Consider the following 23,941-nt stretch of genomic DNA (forward strand, 5'->3'; position numbering starts at 1 on the left):
ACTTATACCCGACATAAAACTTTTACCCGTTGTCGGACTTCTACCCTTCACTGAACTTTTGTCGGACCTCTACTCAATGTTAAACTTCAACCCATCGTTGGACTTCTACCTGTCGTCGAACTTTCATCGAATTTATGCCCGTCACCAGACTAGCATCAGACTTGTACCCGATGCCAAACTTTTACCCTTCGTCAAACTTCAACTAATCGCCAGGCTTTTGACAGCTTTATTCCTGTCGCCAAACTGTTATCGGACTTCTACACGACACTAAATTTTTATCAATCATTGGACTTTTACCTGACACAAAATTTTCACCCTTTATCAAACTTCTTTTCGATGTTAGGATTTTGTCCGTTGCTAGACTTACACCGATTATCGTCAGACCTCCATATAATCTCTAGAAAAAGGAGGAGTAAAATCGTACTCAAGGGGCCTTAGACCTATATAGGGGATACCATCTAAATAGGACTAAGGGAATGCCTCAGTGTGAGAGAGAGAAGAAGAAAAGGAGGAAACTCATACTCAGTGAGGGGCCCTAGACCTTGATAGGGGATACCACCTGAACAATACTAGGGGAATGCCTCAGCGTGAGGGAGAGACGAAGAATGGGTAGAAATCTCCTTCTTGTAGAGAGGGGACCTAGGCTTGGACAGGGGATGCCACTTGTACATAGCCTTGAGGGAAGGCCTCAAATGAAATAAAGGAGGAGGAAGAGATGAGCAAATTTTTCACACCCCAATGAGGGTATTTATAGGAAGGGGGAGAAGGGATAAAGTTAAAAAAAGAAAAGAAAAAGAAAAGTTTATTAAAAAAAATTGACCACTGGCAGTTAGTCAATGGTTAGCCGGAGGTTAGCCAACCATCGGCAGTTGGCCAAATTGCACAGCTAACTGCAGCTAGACATGGACAAGTCAGCCACATCATTCGGCCTAGGGTGGGGGCTAGGGCGTGGGCCAACCCAGGTGGTGCCTCCGGTGTAGGAGCTGGCTGCCGATGGCCAGCGACGGCTTGTCCGTCCCGACTCAATTTTAGCACTTTTAAAGCCGTTCGGGACCTCTAAACTTAAGATTGTATTATTTCCAAATTTCGAATAGCATAAAAATTTCACTAGGAGCTATAATGCATATTTTCAAACTTTTGGAGCATCGATGTCTAAAAATAGGAGGGAAACTGATACATCTTCAAGAAATTATCATGATCAAACATGAATCTTGAGGCTACATCAAGTTGGAAACTTCCAAAATTAAAATTAGAACCATCCATACTCAGATTTTAACAAACTTATAGCTGATCTGAATGTCTTAGAAATGCAAACCCAATGACATCAAATTTGACTCAATCCGAGTCCAAATGGGTCCAAATCAAGGGCCCGAAGAACTTTTGGAGGGTTCGAACCATAATTTGGATTACCAAACAGTTTCCAAACATGACATACTTATAATTGAATTGAGCGGCTGGATGAGACAAATCTAATAAGCCTAAGATCACTAAATTGAGATATAACTAAGACATTCAAATGCCCATCAAACGGTCCATAATCAAGGGATTCAACATGGACCGTCCATCCAAACAACTCCCCATTTACCCTTAATCTTCCTCCAAGTTATGAGCCATGCAACTCTAGAAAATCTGTAAATAGACCCCTCCTCCCTCTTAAAAAGGGGGGCTCCAAGCAAGTGAGCAAGAGAGAGATCAGAAATTGCTCTGTACTCCTCGCTCCTCCTCGACCATTGCCATGAGCTCCACTAGACCACCACATGAGGCCCTGAGCTCCATCGATTGACCACTTGAGGCCCTGAGTTCTATCAGCCCATAATTTGAGGCCCTGAATTCCGCTCGACCACCACTTGAGGAATTGAGTTTCACCAAACCATCACTTGAGGCCCTAAGCACCACCAGACCTCCACTTGAGGCCCTAAGCTCCACCAGACCACCGCTTGAAGCCCTGAGTTCCACTGGATCACCAATTGAGGCTTTAAGTTTTGTCGGACCACCATTTGAGTCACTGAGTTCTGCCTAACCACCACTTGAGGCCGTAAATTCTGCTAGACCACCACTTGAGGCCCTAGTTCCACCAGACCACCACTTGAGGCCATGAGTTCTACTGGACCACCACTTGAGGCTCTTAGCTATACCAGACCACCACTTGAGGCCCTGAGTTCCGCCAGACCACTTCTTGAGGTACTGAGCTCCACCAGACCACCACTTGAGGCCCTGAGTTCTGCTGGACCACCACTTGATGCCCTGAGCTCCACTTGACCATTGCTTGAGGCCTGGAGTTCTATTGGACCACCACTTGAGACCATGAGTTCTGTCGGACCACCACCTTAGGATTGAACTTCTGCCGGCCAACCACCTGAAGCCCAAAATTCTGCTAGACCACCACTTAACACCCAGAGTTCTACCGGACCACCACTTGATGTCCAAACTTTTACCAGAACACCACTTAAGGCTCGGACTTCTACTGGACCACCACCTAAGGCTTGGACTTCTGCCAGACCTCTACCTGAGGCCTAGAGTTCTATCGGACCACCACCTAAGGCCCAGACTTCTACTAGGCCACCACCTTATACTAAGAGTTCTACCGGAGTAACTCCCTACTACTACGGTCTCTCGAACCCATGTCTCCTACCGACTATAGTCATTCTGACCTCCGTCGCCTACTACGGTCCTTCTGACTTCCATCACCAGAAAACGGTCTTTCTGATCATGATCTCCTGCCAACTACGATCTTTCAGACCCTTTTTTTCCCGCTAACTACGGTCCTTTCGACCTCTGTCGCATACTACGATATTTCCGACTTCCATCACCAGAAAATGGTCTTTCTAACCCCGATTTCCTTCCAACTATGATCTTTCAAACCCCTGTTTTCAATCGACTATGATCCTTCCGACCTCCATCGCGTACTACGGTCCTTTCGACCTCTATTGCTAGATAATGATCTTTCTGACCCTAGTCTCTTTCCTACTATAATCTTTCCGACCTCTATCCTATCAACTATGGTTCTACCGACCAAACAACCATATCTATATTGATTATTGTAACTCCCACCATGTAATGCGATCTATATAATGTACATTTGTGACATCAAGTCAATGCCTTCTTCCAAGGAAGGGTCTCATTTGTAATCGACTACAAATACTAGTGGATTCATTCAAACTCAGCCAAACCCCATGGGTTTTCCTCCTTTTCAGGGGTTTCCACATACAAACTCTAGTGTTATGAATGCTACGTTATCTCTTTCATCTGCTTGTATGCTGGATATTCGTATAATGCTAAGATGTTAAACTTATATTTCTCTATCGCCGCGAATATTCCAGGACGCAACATTGCATTTGATGACTTCTTGCATTTGATGAATTCACTCATTTTGTATGATCATATTCCTGCTTTAAAGTTATTGCAGTGCTTAGCCTATGCTCATTATGATTAGTTTAGGCTGGTTTGATTGAAATTATCAATCCAAGTAAGCTTTCTTAAAAATGCATCACAAAAGTCATATTTTGCAACAAATCATCTTTTCTCATCAAACTAATATAATTTCAGTAATTCAATATGATTTGTAAGCCATTTAACTACTATTAATATGCTGGAAAATATGATATGTGCAAGCCTAACAAACCACAAGAGCTTGTCATTCTTTAGGGCAGAGAAGTGTCTGAGCGGCTTTGTCAGACGAAGAAATGAGGAAGACCAAAAGCAAACCTATAGCAAAGGATGGCGGTAGGCATGAGTACTGGTTCAGACGAAAACAGCTTGCTCTCTCCTCGGGTCTTGAGCAAAGACGAGCGATTAGGCAACAAAGGTAAGATCATAACAGGGGTTTTGACAAGAGTTAATTGAGTGATAGTTTAAATAAAATTTAAGATATTTAGATGATAGATTAGTAAATACTATAATTTAGATATAAAGTATGTAAATAAATTAATTTAAGATATTATGTATCTAAAAATCCTATATTAATAAAATCTGCCTTGACTCTTCAATTATTATATATAAAAAAAACTCTTCCTATTACTGGAGAGTGCTGGAGCCCCGCTCCACTTCCCAGCCTATTCGAGAACCTTCTACGCGCCTCAACCAAATCACCCACTCTCAAAATCCGCACTCGCTCCTTCCCTCCGCCGCAACCACAACTTATACCTTATCCCTCTCGCAAACACCATCCAGCTTCCTAACACTCCCTTCCAAATTCAAATTAGGGTTTTCAGATCTCCTCCTACCATAAAACCATGGCCTCTGCGTTCGCCTCCACCTCGGCCCATGCCTATGTCCTTGGCTCCTTCCCTTCCTGCAACCGTTCCCCTGCCAACAATGGTCCCTCGTTCAAGTCCGTCTTCTTCGGCGGCAGGCAGGCGGAACTTATCGGCGCTACCCGGTTAAAGCTCCGGCGTGCTCGTGGGGCGGGGCCTGTGCGAGTGGTTGCGGAGAAGGTTGTCGGGATAGATCTTGGGACGACAAACTCAGCGGTGGCGGCCATGGAGGGCGGCAAGCCTACTATCGTGACTAACGCAGAGGGGCAGAGGACGACGCCGTCGGTGGTCGCGTACACCAAGAATGGCGATCGGCTTGTAGGGCAGATAGCGAAGCGGCAAGCCGTGGTAAATCCCGAGAATACATTCTTCTCGGTGAAGCGGTTCATCGGACGCAAGATGTCGGAGGTTGACGAGGAGGCCAAGCAGGTTTCGTACAAGGTTTTGAGAGATGAGAACGGGAATGTGAAGCTTGATTGCCCTGCGATTGGGAAGCAATTTGCAGCCGAGGAGATCTCGGCTCAGGTCAATTTATTTTCTTATTTGTTCAATTTGTTTCTTTGTTATAAATTTGCCCAACTTTATTCTATTGTAAGCTGAAGCTGGCTTTGTTCCTAGAATGTCATTTTGTTTTTATTTTAATTTGCTGCTCCTTTTTGCATTTTGTCCTTTTTGTAAACTGTGATTGAATTGACTGTAAATGGGCAATTTGATGGAAATCTTGATTTGTGCTCAGATATATAGGTGCAAGATACCTTGAATGGTTGGTGTTGGTTTACCCGGTAAAAATGCCCGAGTAAAATTGAAGTCTTTTCTTTTGTTATTTTATTATAGAAACTGAGCTATACTTCACGTGCTGCAGGCTTCATTTTTCTTTTTATTTGATGAAAAAATTTTCTAGATTGGCTTTAGTATTGCTTATTTACTTATGGATTAATGGTGAATTTCTTGAAGGAGTTTTATTAATGGGTATGCTATGGATAAAGGGATTTAGTGCTAGATGGAAGTCGTGTATAGGTTTAGGTAGTGGGGCCTCTAATGCAATACTGACTAGAAAGTTTAGTGAGCAAATTTTTAAGAGGAAGATCTCATAAACCTTTGATTAAGCAGAAGTAGACCCTGAACACTAAAGGAGATTGAATTCTATAAGTTTTTAAAAGGATCAACTTGCTCCTTAATGAGCAAGTCTTTTTTTTCCCTCTTAAATTGGTCATGTCAACCTTTAATTTTTTATTTCAAATTTCAGCTAACAATTTGAGTTCCCCTCTACCGATACACATTTTCTTAAATTTTTTTTTTAAGTTCTTATTCTTGCTTTATAAAATTTTTCTGGTTCTTATTAATATTTAGAAAGTTTTCATGTCAATAAATTAGTGCAACTTTTGAATGCATTTTATTTCATTTTTTTAAAATGAAATTAAAGTGACCATTTTGATGTGATCATTGGAATACTGAATTATAATGATATATAATGCTATCAAAGCAAGAGATTCGCCTGATTGATAGTATTAAATGCTGCTAAAGATATCCAATATAGTCATTCTTAATTTTATTTTGATCACATTAAGGTATCCAATTTTTTTCATCCCAACTTTTCTTTGAATCATGCTATATGTATTCATTGTTGTCAAATTAATATGAATTCAAGAAATAGAAAATATAAGGATAATGAGCATACATATATTAGAGTGACATTTGATTGTGGTAATAATCATCATAATTTCATTATTTTGAGATACAAGTGATTGTGAACATTGATGGTAAGTGAAGGAGATTAGATTGACAACAAAACTTGATATTAAATTAAAATTTCAAATCACACTAGAACCGAGCTTTTAAAAAAAATTAAAATGACCACAATATCTTCTTGATTCCTGGCATTTATATCCTTGGTTGCTCTATTTTTTCATCCTTATATAATTTTTGCTTATAAGATTATCGCTGATTTTGTGTTACATTACACTGCAATAGTTTTTGAAGCGTCATTGTATCTTTTTTTTTTTTTTCAGATTTTTAATGTTAAAAATTTGTGCATCTTATCATATGGTAGTTGTATTATTATTATTTTATCAGACCAACGCCTTAAAAATGTATCATCACCATGTTTTCACTCCCGATATAATATGTCATTACAATCGAATACCCTTTCAATTGTAGTATATGTTTGTTTCTTTTGTGATATGCCGATAATTTTGTGAAACATCATATGAATACTATGGAGTCCAATTAAATGGAGTGTTGTCTCAATATATCTTTTACTTGCTAGCTTTCAACCCTACCCATTATAAACTTATTTCTCATGCCCTTATTTGTTGATAAAACGTCTTCCTGCAACCTCAATGATAGCTTAATGCTCTTGTGGCCAATGATGTTTTTGACAACGTGTTAATGGATTTTATGCTAGCTCAGGTGGATATACGAAATAATAGATTTTCTTAGATTTTAATTAGTACATATATTCATATTGGAGCATGGTTTAAAATTGCTCAATATGAGGCTCGCCTTTACGCAATTCCAGTAAAAAATGCCTCGATGCTTACGCCTCAAGTTTTTTTTAAGAGGCTTGCACCTCAACTTGGTTGAGGCTGGCCTCGCCTCACGCTATATATATTAAAACTTACATAAATCTTGAAGTAAATGCTCGACATTGGACTCTATAGGAGAGGAGGAAGGGGAGAGAGCAGTTCATCATAATGATGATTCAAATGAAGAACCCCTTAGTGATGACAGTGATGATGACTTATGAGTTCTTATGTGATATGTCATTGTTATTTATTTTTGAAAATTTGAATTATATGTTAATGAAAAGAATACTGGAATTTGGGAAAGATAGAATTTTGCGTTGAACTATATTTCATGTTGTCTTATTATTGGGATATTTTGATTTCACTTCATATTTTATGTTTTTTTTATGTTTTATATTATTCACTCATTAGTATATAAAAAATTTAACATTTTATGTTTATGCAATCTTTTGATTTTGAGGCTTACGCCTCAAAACGCCTTGAGGCTTACGCCTCGCCTCACGAATGAAAAACGCCTCAATACCCGATACGCAATTTTAAACATTGTATTGGAGTTTAATTTCTCAATTGCTTATCTAGTGACTGTTCTTTATTGCCCATTTATACTTAATTATGTTCTAAAAATTTATATTTTCCACTGAAGTCTTAATGCCATTAACCTTCTGTTGGTTCTCATTTATTAACCACGACAACTTATGTTAATTTTTAGCATGCATTGTCATATTTGGCAGAAAAGCTTGGGCTTCTTACCTTCACTTATCCTAAAAGGATATAGTCTCTCACCAAAATAACAATATCTTGTGGAAATAAATAAAATGTTACTTGTTCTAAAATCAATCCTTTATATTTTGCTACAATATAAAGTAAAAATAGAATGGGTAAAAGGTGTATAAATCACATTTTGCAGAGATGAGGATGCTCAGGTGGCTGAGTGGCTTTACCCTTAGAGATAGGATACGAAATGAGCATATATGTGAAAATGTTGGAGTAGCTCCAGTAGAAGATAAGATTAGTGAGAGTCGCCTTAGATGGTTTGGTCACATAAAAAGGCGGCCTTCCGATGATCCAGTTAGGAGAGTAGAGGTATTAGATTTGACTTGTGTTAAGAAAGGTAGGGGTAGACCTAGAAAGACGTGGTTAGAAAATATTAGGAATGACCTTCTTTATTAGATTTAAACGAGAATTTGACTTTTAATAAGACACAATGGAGAAAAAGGATTCATGTAGCCGACCCTACGTAGTGGAATAAAAGCTTGTTGTTGTTGTTGTCATGCTAGAATAACATGAATGCGAAAGATTAAATTGTTGGATATAGATTTGTGACATTTGTTCATTGGATGATACCTGACTTTACTAACAAATTTACTTGTTAAGCCCAAATCCTATTGATGAGAATTAAGGGTAGAAAATAATAGAGCAGAATGATCTCACAAAAACTTCTTTATCTTGATAAAAAATGCAAGAATAAGCCCAGAGCTTTTGAAGAGGTTAAAGAGCTCACCATAGAAGGGACACCCTCAACCATTCCACATCATTGCTTATTTCTAGGGTTTCGAAGGCTACATCAAAGGTTAAATAGAAGAAATAGGAATATAATCCATACAGAAATGTTCGTACAACGCTACACGCTAGTTTAGGACACGTTGGGCCGCTTGACTGGCTATAGGAGGATGACATTAACGAGCTGGAGGGTTGTCTATCATCAGGAGAGTCTATTAGGGGGCGAGTAGCCATTGAGCCAGCCTTGAGAGGTGGATTTGTAGTCAATTGGGGTCGCCATGTGAGGTTGGTGAGTGACGTTGGGATTTTGTTGTCACCCTGTTGAGGAAGGCAAGCCGAGGTGTTTAACGAAGATGAGGAGTTCTTGAGTACGGTAAAAATTATAGCCAAATGAGTGATGGGTTTGTTGAAGTAGGTGCTTTCTCGTAAATGGGTTTGGGAGGCTCGACAAACTCAAAGGATGAGAGTTTGATTGAGATGAGTGAACTACTTGTTTGGTGAGGAGCCTTTTGGTCGTCCAGTGTGAGGCGAGTTCCTGAGCAAGTATGGGCGAGTGGTGCTCTTTCCTTTGACGAATTTCTCTAATAACTGTGGGAGAGTCTTTCAAGGCGTTTGCTCCTAAAAGGGATTTCCTTATCATGACCTAATTGCTACCTATGAAGAACCCTGAGAAAGCAATGGAGGGTGTACATAAATAATGCATCCTCTCTAAAATTAGTTTAAAGCTGCCAAACACTCCCGTATATAAGAGAATAACATCTTTATTACATAGATAAGTTTTGGAGTGTTATATGGATGGCTAAGTGAAGCAATTAGATCTCAGGTGAAAGATCATCTAACCCCTTAAAAAGTGATATTTTAGGAAAATTCTTCCTCAACATTCCTTTAATTACATCTCAAAATGATAGCTTTGGACCAGTGATAATGGAAAACCAAAGTTTTTCCTACCAAAAATTAACATGTTTATTAAAGAGAAACTTAAGTTGGTGCGGTTAAAAAGAGACGTGCAACAAAAGGTTGATAATATAGAGACTTTAGTGGAAGCTGTATATGGATTTTTGGAATATAATCATGTATAAATGAGTAAAAAAATGTGATTAATTGATATGCATTATAGAGATGAAACTCTTATATGAAGATATTTGCTAATTATAATAGAATCTTTTTTTTTATGATTATTTTTGATATCCACCTTCATTAATACAAGATTTAAGTAAGTTAATCAATAAGATAACTCATTATAAGCATTGTTAGACACAAGAAAATGATGAGCTAGTATAGAGTTTGCATGTAGATGCTTTGTCAATAAATAAAGACGAGGTAATTTAATATTGGGTGATAGTTGAAAGTTAATGTAGATGACATATTATTTAGTTAGATAGCATAATATTTAGATGAGATTTTGAAAGATTGTGGGCATATCATAAGAGTAGCAAGCATGTGTTGAAATTGGAATGATATTAGATTATAATGGGATACCATGTTTAGAGTGAAAGTATGTCAAAGAGTTACTATGATGATGATAAATTGATAATAATGTGACTGCCAAATAATGATAAATTTTAAATAGGAGAAGATTAGCAGGAGGTGTACTGACGCTTCAACTGCTATTGTAGATGTTGTAAAATATAAAATCAATTTTTAATAATGTATAGGGGTGTCAATTTCTGGTCACGGGTCGGGTTCAGGTTGAATTCGAAATTGACCTAGCACTATTCGGGTCAACCCGAACCCGACCCATTTTTTTGAAAACGGGTCAGTTTTCCTGACCCGAACCCGACCCGCTACGGGTCCGGGTCAACCTGACACGACCCGAATGACCTGTTCCAACAAAAAAAATTACTAGTTTCCGGGTCAAAAACGGGTCTCTCCTCTTTTTCGGGTCAAAAACGGGTCTTATCTCCTCTTTTTCGGGTAAAAACGGGTCAATCTTGGGTTGCCGGGTCAAAATCTGGTCAATTTTGGGTAAAAGGGTTAACCCGAACCTGATCCGATTTTTGAAACGGGTCGAAATGTTGAACCCGAACCCGACCCGTTTCGGGTTCGGGTTGACCCGAACCTGAAATTTTCGGGTCGGGTTCGAGTCGGGTTTTCGGGTCGTGTCAAATATTGACACCCCTAATAATGTAAGCACAAACTTAACAAGGATGAACAAATGGAACAATTGAGGACATAAATGTGAGACGCCAAGAAAAATATGCAGATTATATGGTTACTTTAATTTTTTTGAATCATTTATTCTAATTGTTATGGTGTGATATGTAATCTTATTATGTAGTTGTACTGTCAATGTAATATCTTTGACTTATCACAAGTCCTCACAATCACTTGTATCAAAAAATTTAAATCAAGATATCATTAACAAAATCAGTTGTCAATTCAGTTTCCTTGTGATCATCATTCTCTTTTGTTTTTTATGTCTAGGGTTCTTATTAGTTTGGCAGCATTAGATACCATTAGTGTGGTTCAAAGAAAAGATAGAATAACATCATTGCTTATATTTTTTATTTGTATAAAATTTTCTTAGAATTTGATTAATTTGATAGCATTGGATATCTATAGTGTTGCTCAAAGAAAATCTGGAAGGACAACACTGGATGCAATTAATGTGGTTAAATGAAATTTGGAATAACTGCATTGAACATCTTTATGAGCATGGAATATCATTAATTGAACAAATCACTTTGATAGCATATGTATAATTATTGCTCTGCATTTCACTTAAAATGCCAATTCGGTCACATTGATTTCACTTATAAAATAAAAAATATTTTCTAACATTTTCTTAAAATTTTGAGATATTAACTTTCTAAATCTAAATAAGAACCTAAAAAAATTTAAATAACTCTTACTCTACTTGGTAATGTACATTAGCTTAAGTAATAGGCGGCTGGGGCTGCATTGTTCAGTTTAAAATTAAGATTATAGAACTTGTGGTTAATTTATGTTTCTTTGATTTGAAACTTTGTTTTCTCCTTTTGTCTCAGGTTTTGAGAAAGCTAGTTGATGATGCATCGAAGTTTTTAAATGACAAGGTTACAAAAGCGGTTGTCACAGTTCCTGCCTACTTCAATGATTCCCAACGGACAGCGACAAAGGATGCTGGTCGTATTGCAGGTTTAGAAGTCCTCCGTATCATCAACGAGCCAACGGCTGCATCTTTGGCATATGGTTTTGAGAAGAAGAACAATGAAACAATTTTGGTATTTGACCTGGGAGGTGGTACCTTTGACGTTTCAGGTAGTTGAATGATGTCTAATTTGTGTTGATGATCTGTTATGGCTTATCATGCATGATCAACTTTCATACTTCCATATTTCATCTTATGTTTATTTGAATTAGACATTTTTTTACTGGGTACACACTCCAGTATTTGAACTACAAACGCTGATATATCCCAATTCAAAGCTTTTAATGGATCATGGACCTGAGGTCTAGAACAAACTAAGTGCATTATTTTGTTGGATTTGAATTAAAATGTGCAACACAGTAACACTATTCTGTGATTTATATTGGTTTTGGGAATAAATTACCACTGTAAAGGTTTGAAGTTTATCACCAGTGCTGTGGAAGGTTTAACCTGTTGGTAAGTATTCTTTTGTACTATGATCTTCACATCTTAAGTATCAAAGCTGATGTGAATGACTGCGGTCTAGTTATGCTTCACATCGTATTTTTTATTTTCATGTTGGCGCAGCGTACATTAAAAGGGCCAGAATAAATATGTTTCTAACTTTGCTTGTGTGTAATTAATTGCTTTTTTGATGCTTTTTTAAGGTGCAATGTTAAGTCTGTCAATTTGATTGATCATTAAATTGTGAAGCAGGAACTTTGTAGGTAAAATGATTATGAAATGTAACTAGGAAATGTGCTTGTAGTTTCCCTGAGCAATGAGATGCAATTTCATTACTCAAGGAGGTTGCTGTCTATTTCACAGTGCTTTACCATGAAAATGCCATGGGTGGTGTTGGATTACTTAGGGTCAGGATTTTGTAATAGAAATAAATGGATATGTAGTATGAACTCATGCAAAAGTACTTTGGGTTTCATAGTTAACATGCCATTAATTAATTCAAGAGCTTTCTTTAAATGTAAATAATTAATATTAGAATAAGAATCCAAATGATAATGAAATGATCAAAATATTATGAGAAATTAAATGTTAAGTTAGAGTCAAGGTTTAAAATTGCGTAAATAAGCCTTGAGGCGGTTTTCGTCCGTGAGGCGAGGTGTAAGCCTCGAGGCGGTCTGAGGCGTAAGCCTCACGGACGCAGAAAGGATTTAAGCAGGTAAATAATAGCAAGATTCTATCATACAATAAAAACATCTAAATGACAAGTGGAATTAGTGGAAATTAAGAAAAGAGATGCAATAAAAGCATGTTCCAAAGTACAAAACCACAAAATTATAGTCTATCAGAACTCTCAAAATACAATTAAGAAAAAACATATAAAATCCAATCATATCCCATCACTAAATGGGTCTTCAAGGGAATTTTCTTCTCCAATTATATATATGAATGTCATATCTTCATCATCTTCAATATGACTCACTTTCTCTTTCCTATTCAATAAGAATGATCATTAATTCATTATCATGTTAATTGCTCACTTGATATAAATATAATGCAATAGCATATAAGTTGTGAAATACCTTTACTTGATTGTTGTGCTGCAGAGCTAGTGGATGTGTGTGGTGTGGTACTAGTGGATGTGTCCACTTGATCTGTTTCGCCCCTCAAGACATCCACACTTAGATCCTCTAGCTATAAGTTTGATAATGACAAATCTGTCTCATCATCTATGAACCACTCATTATCAGATGACACATCATCACACATCAATTGCCCCTAACCATATTTCCTAAAGCACAAATGCAAAATAATACACAAAAACATAAAATAATAAGCATGATATGAAGAAGTAGACTAACACTAATAACTATTACTAAAGATGATGAATAGAACAATATGCCGGATTGTCGGGGGTCCAAGGGGGTGTTGCCTCCTGGCGTGGTTCGACCTGCCCGGTTAGGTAAGGGTTAGCGCCCCTGCGGGGGTTTCCGAGGGCAGCGCCCCCGGAACAAAATTTTATTGTAAGAGTAATTTTGAAGTTCTGTTTGTTTTTAAAGTTCGTAAGTTGTTTGTATGGGAAGATACCGAGTAATACCGAGCATGTACCTAGCAGTACCATGCATGTACCTAGCGGTACTGAGCAGTATCGAGCATGTACCTAGCAGTACCGAGCATGTACCTAGCGGTACTGAGCGGTACCGAGCAAATACCTAGCTGTACCGAGCATATACTTAGCGGTATCGAGCATATACTCAGCGGTACCGAGCGTATACTGAGCGGTACCGAGCATATACTGAGCGGTACCGAGCATGTACATAGCGGTACCGAGCATGTACCTAGCGGTACCGAGAACTATGACCCTAGCTTTCCTATAAGTTGAAAAATAAAATCCTAAACTTAAAAAGAACCTTAAGAACACTTGAAGAAGTGATGTAGAGGGGAGGCCGGAAACAAATGACTCACCGGTGAGAGGCGGCGACGGCGAGAGAGGTGGCGGAAACGTGCGGGAGAGCTGAATCGGGCGTCTGCGTGCTTCCTGCGCGGCTTCGGTTGACGTCTTTGGTCGGGTAAGTGGGTATAAGGAAGAATTTAAGAGGTTTTTTAAGTAAGTGGGCCTCCATATTTGAGGCGTACGCCTCAAAAGAAATTGCGCAATAACGCTAGTGAGGCGCGCCTCACTCCACCTAAGGCGTATGCCTCATGATGCTTGAGAATTGCGTAGGCTTTGAGGCTATTTTGAAGCAAATTGCGCAAAGGCGCGCCTCAGATTGCTCAATTTTAAACTATGGTTAGAGTAACTTAAAATTAATGAGAAATTGAATTTATTCTCTATAAATTATATTTGTCAATTTTATTAAATTCACAGCGATAACAAATCAATATAAGTTATGCAAATGAAATAGAATAACACATTGAAATGTTAAATCAAGATAGTTAAGCTTTATGTTAATATAATAAGATGATTTCCCCTATAATTTAGTTAGTCTTATTTGTGCTGCACTCTTATGAATCACAAATCTAATTTACTCTCACAAGAATTAACTCAATTTAAAATCTAAGTTAATTCCATTTGCAATTTGAATTTTCCATAAATTTCCTATCCATAGTTGAAACTGCCAACACTATCATTGTCAGGTCCCAAGTACTGAATGAAAAAAAGAGGGTTGCATTAGGTAGTCGACAACTAGCGCAAAATTTGTGAAATAATCATAATATAAACTCTTTAATATATTATGTTAATGCTAGGGCATTCCTTCTAAACAACACAAGATGTAAGGGTCGCTGTACCGACGCCTGGATGCAGTGTTAAATAAGCAACTATTTCCACGTCATGGATGGATGTGGACAAAGAAGTTTATCTATGAATTCATGATTAGAATATGAGCTTGGAATATATGTTCTCTTATAGAAAAATAAATGAAATTAATACATATTATGATTCATAAGAAATTAAATATTCTATGCATTCAAGAAATTGAATGGTTTGGAGAGAAGATTAAAGATATTGATAGTTTAGGATTTAAATTATAGTATTTGAGTAGAAGTCATATTAGAAATTATATAAGTGTGATTATATATAAGAGTTTGAAGGATAATATTGTAGAAATTAATAGAATTTGAGATAGAATTATTGCTTTAAAAATTGCTATTGAATGCTAAGATTATTAATATTTTAAGTGTTTATGCTTCTCAAGTAGGTTTGGATATATGCTCAAAATTAAAATTTTGGAATGACTTAGAAGAATTAATATAAAATATATCTCTTGAAGAAAAAGTTTTAATTGTAGGAGATTTAAATGAACATGTTGGTAGAGTGGTAAAAGATTTTAAAAGCATTCATTGTGGCTATCAATTTTGAGCGACTAATGAAGTTATTATAATCATATTAAATTTTGCTCTAGTTTATAATTTGTTATTGTTAATATCTTATTTAAGAAAAGAGAAGATTAGTTTCAAAAAAAAAAAAAGAGAGAAGAGATGAGCATCTCATCACTTATAAAAAGAGATATTATAAAACTCATATTGATTATTTTTTATAATAAAGAAATAGATTATTTAGATTGCAAAGATTATAAAGTTATTTTGAGTCGAAGTATGTACCCAACATCATTTATTAATTTTGAACTTTAAGATGATGAAAAATAATCATATTTGTTAATGGCGAATGGTGCACCACGACATAAAATTGTCCATAGAACCATGGTGCATAGTTTAAATTCTTTAAATTTGTTTGATTTTTTTTTTTAATTTGATGTTTAATTAATTAGTAATTAATTGTGATATTTATATATAAATCTTAAAATATTTAATTATAATTTATAATTTGAAAATTATAACATGTTAGTAAAATAGCGTTTGCACCTTGTGCAATGCGCCTTTATGCATGCATGATGCAAATAACGAGTGCTATTTTGATGCGTCGTGCCATGAATATAACGTCGTATGTGTGTTGTGCCGCGTCGTGTGTTATGGCGCGCCTTTTGAGCCTTTGACATATATAATATAAAATAAGTAAACTATTGTCTTAGGATTAAGTGGGGGCATTTAAAGAACATTAACAAAAATTATTTTGGGAGTTAAATTCAAGATCTTAAGATTTTGATTGATAAGGAAGCTAGTTTTAAGTCAAAAAAGTAGTTATTATTGTTAAGAATATTGCAAAGGATGTGCTCGGAGTATCAGAAGAAAAAATCTTTAATATTAAAAATACTTGATGGTTGAATTTAAATGTGCAAGAAAAGATAATATATATAAAGTTTTGTTATAAAAAATAGTTTGAATGCAAAAGCTTGAAACTTTGGTAAAGATATAAAAGGGCACGTAAGAAATTTAAGAAAGACAATGCAATGCAAAGAATTTAACTCTTAATGATTTTTATAATATATTAGATACCAATGAGGGCGAAAAATCTATGTATAAGTTAACCAAACAAAGAGATAGGAGAAGTGAAGATTTAATTCAAGTAAAGTGCATTAAGGATGAATATAAAAAAATAATTTTATTTGAAGAGGATATTCAAAAAAGGTGGATTAGATATTTTGATAAGTTTTTCAATCAAGATTGTGAGATTATAATTGACTTTATTGATCTTAACACCCTAAATAAAAATAGAGATTTGTTTTTATTATTGTATTAAGAGGCTTTAAAGAAAATGAAGTGTAGAAAAATGATTGTATTTCATGATATTCCAATAGTGGTGTGGAAATTCTTAGGAGATGAAAGAAATATTTTGGCTTATAAAAATTTTCAATATTATTTTGAAAACTAAAAAGTTGCCAGTTGAGTGGAGAAAGAGTGTCTTGACTTTTGATTTTTATTTTTAAGAATAAAGGTGATACACAAGAGTGTGTGAATTATAGAAGAATTAAGTTAATGTGTCATACATTAAAACTATGTGAGAGAGTTATTGAGCATATAGTTTAAGACGCGATACTAATGTTTCTCAAAATCAATTTGGATTCATGCTGGGTAAGTTTATTATGGAAGCTATACATTTATTGAGAAGTATAGAGAGAATAAAGAGGAGTTATGCATGATATATATTGATTTAGAGAAAGCATATAGTTCCAAGAGAAGTGTTATGGAGAGTTCTAGAAAAGAAATGAGTTAATAATGCTTATATTCAAGTCATTAAAGATGATATATATGCAGGTTCTGTTACTTTGGTCAAATACAAGGTGGTTTGACCAAGTATTTTCTTAATTCAGTTGGATTACATCATGGATCAGGTTTTATACCTTATCTTTTTTGCTTTTGTCATGGATGTTCTTACTAGACATTTATAACAGAATGTTTCTTGGTGTATGTTTTTTATTGATGATGATATTCATTTTATTGATATGACTAGAGAGGGAGTTGTAGAAAAACTTGAATTATGAAGGTCAACCTTGAGTTTAAAGGTTTTCACATGAGTAGATTTAAAACCAAAGATATGGAGTATAATTTTAGTAGTAATAGATCTAGTGGAAGAGATTGTGACTTTGGGAGATCAAGTCATTTTTAGATATCTCGAGTCTATTGTTCAAAGTGGTGGTGAAAGATATGGGGATATTATTAGTATAATACAAGTTAGATGGTTGAAGTGGAGGAATGCATTGAGTCTGTTGTGTGATAGGAAAGTTCCCCTCAAATTTAAGTGAAAATTCTATAAGATGGTGGTGAGATATGCAATTCTTTATGACGCAAAATGTTGGCCATTTAAGGAGAAGCATAAAGTTTAGTGTTGTATAGATGAGGATGCTCAGGTGGATGAGTGGCTTCACTCTCAGAGAGAATGTGAAATTAGCATGTACGTGAAAATGTTGGAGTAGCTCCAGTGGTAGATAAGATTAAAGAGTCGCCTTAGATGGTTTGGACACATAAAACGTTGGCCTTCCGATGACTTGGTTAGGAAAGTAAATGTATTGGATTTGCATATGTTTAAAAAGGTAGGGGTAGAAAATATTAGCAATCACTTTTTTTATTAAATTTAAATGATAATAGGACACAATGGAGAAAAAATATTTATGTAGCCGACACCATGTAGTAAGATAATGCTTGATGTTGTTGTTGTAGTTGAAATTGCTAGTCCCACAAACAATTAATCTTTTATTACAAAGGGTGAGAATTTGAAAAACATGAATTGTACTAAGTTCAATAAAACAACTTGTAATACCACAAGTCTCCCACATATTATAAACGAATATTGCAATTAGTAAAACCACAATAGGCAAACAGACAACTGTCCTCAAATCAATAATTTCAAAATTAAAGGATAAATCCAAGCTTATGTTGCTGAAAGCTAGAGGATTCCCAATCAATCAATTTGTGAACCACGAACATGTCATAATAGTGGGGGCATAACTATAAAAAGTAGGACATAAGATGTCATGTATGTAATTTTTTTGGATAAATTATATATAAAATGTGTAATCAAAATACTTAATATCATTCTACTTTGAAAAAAAAAATATATACCATAAATGATTTTTATCATATTAGGCATATGCAGGGTGTGTTAGAGGTATCTTCATATGCTACATGTGTCTGACATGGGTACCTAAGGTTTTGAATTTTCAATGCTTTATAGCAATCCATGCTACAATCCTGCATCTCCAAACCAAAAACTTCACTGCACAAACCACAAAACCAGAGAATGCGCATCCCCAAGAATTTTCAGCATCAATTGAAAATATTTTCAAGAGGATAAGACCAAAATCCACCCCAAAAACAACGGAATGTAATTCCAAACTAAAGGGATCCCAACTGCTGTTTCGCATTAGTGGGTCTTTAGATAGGATTGTAGATAATTGTGGTTCGTTGAATATTTGACTGGCCTGCAGCCAATGGCATGTGACTGGAATCCAATTTCTTTGTTTTTTCTTGTCACATGCATTAAAATACATTTATTTTGGTATGAGTTTAATGAATTAAAGATGATTTTTTGCAGTTCTTGAGGTGGGTGATGGCGTCTTTGAGGTGCTGTCTACGTCAGGTGATACTCATCTTGGTGGTGATGACTTTGACAAGGTTAGTAATAAAGCGAATACCCTTATTATGTATTGAAGAAAGCTTGCATCTCTTAGATGATCTTTTGAAGGTTTTTTTTTAAGTTTTTTAGTTTACATTTAGTGCTGTTCGATAAATTATTTTTGTCCTGTTTTAGTTGGAGTTGTTGTAGCTTATCATAAGTATTTGATATTTGTAAGTCATATGTCTCATCTCAATCTTTTCATTTGTTGACAAGCCATTGGTGAGAATGGTTTTTATGACGGGTTTTTTCTTATGTTTTTTCTTGAGTGTTTACCATTTTTATTGTTGTGGTTTATTATTTCATGGTGTTGTGCTGTTTATGGAAATTGCTCTCATTTAGTTGTGTTACTACTTACTAATTGGTGTGAGCACAACTTGTTTCATTTGTTTTGATCTTTTAGAACATTTTTTTACATCCAAATTCTGATTTTCTTTGGTTGTGAATACCTCTCTTTTATGGTAATATAGCAGCATGTGTGTGATCATTTTCTTAGTAACATTTTTATATTGCCAATACTTGTGATTATCTTATCAGATGGTTATTATGCAAATAGAGCAAAAAATTTTGGCTATTTAAGATCGTTCACTTGGTGTTTCATTTATTTAGTAAAATGATGGAATTGAAATTGTTAAGATATTTGATGCTTCGGGCAGAGGATTGTTGATTGGCTTGCTTCAAGCTTTAAGAGGGATGAAGGCATTGACCTTCTAAAGGATAAACAAGCCCTACAGAGACTAACTGAGACAGCTGAGAAAGCTAAGATGGAGTTATCAACCTTGACGCAGACAAATATCAGGTCAGAAGTTTCTACCCTCGCACATTCTTTCCTTGAAATTTTCAGCTATTAAATTGTTACATTGTCATCATTGTCATCTTTCTTATTCTCATGAAGTTGTCTAGCTGGTGTGAAAGTAGTTGGCCATTAATTATCAGATGGGGCTTTTCATATTAATATTAATTCCATAAACCCTTTTTAGAATTGTAAGTTTGTAATATTATACAGCTGTTTAGCAATCCTATTCTATTGGCATGCCAAAATGAAAGATTTTGTCGTCAGCATTATTATTGTTCTTGTCTTTAAAATTTGTCTTTACATTTACAGCTTGCCGTTCATCACTGCAACTGCTGATGGCCCTAAACACATAGAAACAACTATAACAAGGGCAAAATTTGAGGAGCTATGTTCGGATCTTCTTGATAGGTATCCATCTGATCAATCATTGTTGACATGCTTTAGCTATTTTCTCCACGACGGTTTTAATAGAATTATACATAAAAGTACGATCATTAAAATCCCATTTCTGATCAATTATCTCCCGCTATCGATCAGTATTTTTAGCATATATTATTTTCTTCCAGTAGTAATTTAAATTCTCTGTGGACAGTTATTATTAGATTTTTTATGACTGCGTTTGTAGGCTTAAGACTCCTGTAGATAATGCTCTGCGGGATGCGAAACTTGCAGTCTCGGATTTGGATGAGATAATCCTTGTGGGTGGATCTACCCGTATACCTGCTGTTCAGGAACTTGTGAGAAAGATAACTGGAAAGGAACCAAATGTAACAGTTAACCCTGATGAGGTCGTTGCCCTTGGTGCTGCAGTTCAGGTTTGCATTTGTTAAATTTAATTTCAATTGTGAAACTATTTTTCTTACAACCGAACTTTATGTACTCATGTATCCAGAATTGGGGTGGCAATTAATTGGAATGGCAGCGTCTGTTTCTGCACAGTAGTAATGAACCAGCTAAAGGAGTCCATCTTGTCATTTAAGCAGCTTCCATCTGTGATGACTGGACTACTTTGAAAGGGAGGGAACATAAATAAGTTTAATGACTAATAATATTTGCAGTAATAATAAATTGTATTGGTTATTACAAGTTAAGGCTATTGAATAGTGAGGGTAAGTACCGGAGATAATTGGCCAAAGTGAGTGCATCACTCCCATTTATTTAAGATATTTGTGAAATTTTCCAGGAAAGCTAATCTAAGAATTTTCTTTTAAGAAATCTGCTAGAGTAGTCATGTGGAAGGTGGAACGTCTGCCAGATGTTATCATTCATCACCCTAACTATTTGAACATTTATTGATCATATAAGAAATATATGATAACCTTATTCATTTTTGTAATTTTAGCATTTTCATCATGAATAGTAAGCATATTTTGACATATGAATAATATTATATCTAGAAAATATAATTAATCGCAAGTTGGATGATTGAAGTGGAGGAATGCATCAAGTTTGTTGTGTCATAGAAAAGTCCACCTCAAACTTAAGGGAAAATTCTATAAGATGGTGGTGAGACCTGCAATGCTTTATGGTGCAGGATGTTAGCTATTAAAAGAGAAGCATAATATTAAGTTTAAGTGTTGCAGAGATGAGGATGCTCAGGTGGATGAGTAGCTTTACTCTTAGAGACATTATATATACGTGCAAAGGTTGGAGTAGCTCCAGTGGAAGATAAGATTAGACAGAGTCGTCTTAGATGATTTGGTCACATAAAACGGCGGCCTTCCGATGACCCTGTTAGGAAATTAGATCTATTAGATTTGACTTATGTTAAGAAAGGTCGAGGCAGATCTAAAAAGACTTGGTTAGAAAATATTAGAAATGACCTTTTTTTACTTAAATGAGAATTTAACTCTTAACAAGACAAAAAAAAACTCTTAACAAGACAATGGAAAAAAAAGATTCATGTAGTTGACGCCACGTAGTGGGATAAAGGCTTGATGATATTGTTGTTGTTGCAAGTTGATTTTTGAATAATATTTCTTTATAATGCTATCAATAATATGAGCGTGCATATGTTTGTAAACTAGTCATTGTTCTATTATGATCCTTTTTATGAATAATTGATCATTAATTAAATTTAATAAGAACAGTAATGACTTGTAATGCTCTTCAAAAGTAGATGATATATATTTGCTTTTAAAAATATAAAGTTTATTGAAGTTGTTTATGATTTTCTTGCTTGCATTCTCATAAAACTTTCCATTTGGGCAATACATTTGCATGCTTATGCATTATCGCATCATCTTGAATGTTTATGAAATTATCAATCCTATTACTTCACATGATGTAGAGTGGGATTTAGTCTTGATTTATCAATGGGATATTGCATGATTGAACGATGAGCCAAGTATAATAGGTCTATTTTGGAGGTAGAGCCATGATATCATCTGGTACCATGTCTTGTTATGCATGAATGAATTCATGAGATTAGCTCAGGAAAATAATTTTGAAGTGAAAACTCCTAAGCTTTGTCTGGATTTTTTTGTCCAACTTCCACTTTGATTTATATGGAAGTAATTTTGATGGGTGAAAAATACGCCTTGAAAGTTTCCAACTTGCAGGAGCACTGTCCCTGTCATCATGAGCAGAGAACACTGTTATATTGATTAACTCATCAAACTATGCGGGATTATGCTTATTTTATACATTAAACTCACAAATAGCACAGCAGCACACTTGTAACCAAGGAAGCCTTATCGGATCATAAGTGTGCCCGGTGGATTGTATTGATCAGAGCAGCTACTGATTATTTTAATGTGTAATTCTAACTAGTTTTTTTTCCAAGAGGAAAGAGTTTATCTAAATCAATTTTATTCAGTGTATGAACACAGATGAAAAGAGGAATGCTTTTAATTTCACGTTCCTGAATAGTGATAGATCTATGGTTTATCTATTAGTTCTCTTAATTTTGTTAGGCTTGCAATCCTGCGTTGATGATCTCCTCTTGATATCGAATTCTTGTGTTTCTCTAACTTCAGGCTGGAGTATTATCTGGAGACGTCAGTGACATTGTTCTTCTGGACGTTACACCATTATCTCTTGGTTTGGAGACCTTAGGTGGAGTGATGACAAAGATTATTCCAAGAAACACAACACTGCCTACATCCAAATCAGAGGTCTTCTCAACAGCAGCTGATGGTCAGACTAGCGTGGAGATCAATGTCCTGCAGGGTGAAAGAGAATTTGTGAGGGACAACAAGTCAGTGGGAAGTTTCCGCCTTGATGGAATTCCACCAGCACCTCGTGGAGTTCCACAAATTGAAGTCAAGTTTGATATTGACGCCAATGGCATTCTTTCTGTTACTGCAGTTGACAAGGGTACTGGAAAGAAGCAGGACATCACCATTACGGGGGCAAGCACGCTGCCCAGTGATGAGGTGTGCTTTCTGTAGGTCCTAATGAATTTTCATAGTTATAGTTTTCATTGAATTGAGTCTAGTAAATTCTGATTTCAATGCAGTAAAATGCTAGGATTGGATTTTTTGTTAGAAACCCGGTCCGTTGATGGTTCCTTGCTTACCAATTTTTTTGACGCATCTGATATCATACAGGTGGATAGGATGGTTAAGGAGGCAGAGAGGTTTGCAAAGGAGGATAAGGAGAAGAGAGATGCCATAGACACCAAGAATCAGGCAGACTCTGTAGTTTATCAGACTGAGAAGCAGTTGAAGGAGCTGGGAGAGAAGGTTCCTGCTGCTGTTAAAGAAAAGGTTGAGGCCAAGCTCAAGGAGCTCAAGGATGCCATCTCTGGTGGATCAACTCAGAGCATCAAGGACTCCATGGCTGCTTTAAATCAGGAGGTGATGCAGCTTGGTCAGTCCCTATACAACCCGCCTGGTGCAGCTGGTACTGGCCCTTCTCCTGGAGCCGATGCTGCTTCTACTGGCGGAGCTAGCAAGGGAACGGATGGTGGTGATGTGATCGATGCTGATTTCACTGACAGTAAGTAAAAGTTGGGATTGTTCATTTTTTAATGTTGAAAAATTGCATGAAAGGCCTAAAGAAACTCCATTAGATTCCTTTTTGCGAACATAAATGGTGCAAGAGTTTGTACTGCAGATTTATATGATTTCGACACCTATTGTGGAGTTTGAGATTAGTGTAAGAGAAGTTAGGGATTTTAACTTCAAAGCATGTATAGTATTTGGTTAGGGTTCTCCATGTCATTTAGCATCGCGTTTTCTTTTGCGTTTCATATATGTTAAGTGAGGGGATTGTGCATGTCGTTGCTTGTGCTTATTTTAACAGGATAAAGTCTATTAAGTTGATTATTACGTCTCCCAA

The 23,941-nt window shown here is 36.0% G+C and overlaps 1 protein-coding gene across 1 annotated transcript; it reads left to right on the forward strand.

Annotated features, from left to right (window-relative positions):
- The first annotated feature begins 4,039 nt into the window (after positions 1-4,039).
- On the forward strand, positions 4,040-23,941 carry LOC110105867 (stromal 70 kDa heat shock-related protein, chloroplastic). Its single transcript, XM_020835536.2, has 8 exons — positions 4,040-4,778; positions 11,266-11,518; positions 18,781-18,860; positions 19,518-19,660; positions 19,967-20,065; positions 20,283-20,472; positions 22,636-23,034; positions 23,209-23,941. Exons 1-8 carry the CDS (start codon positions 4,233-4,235, stop codon positions 23,605-23,607), a joined length of 2,109 nt encoding a protein of 702 aa, XP_020691195.1. The 5' UTR covers positions 4,040-4,232; the 3' UTR covers positions 23,608-23,941.

Source organism: Dendrobium catenatum, unplaced genomic scaffold, assembly GCF_001605985.2.
Source record: "Dendrobium catenatum unplaced genomic scaffold, ASM160598v2 fragScaff_scaffold_716, whole genome shotgun sequence".
NCBI lineage: Eukaryota > Viridiplantae > Streptophyta > Magnoliopsida > Asparagales > Orchidaceae > Dendrobium > Dendrobium catenatum.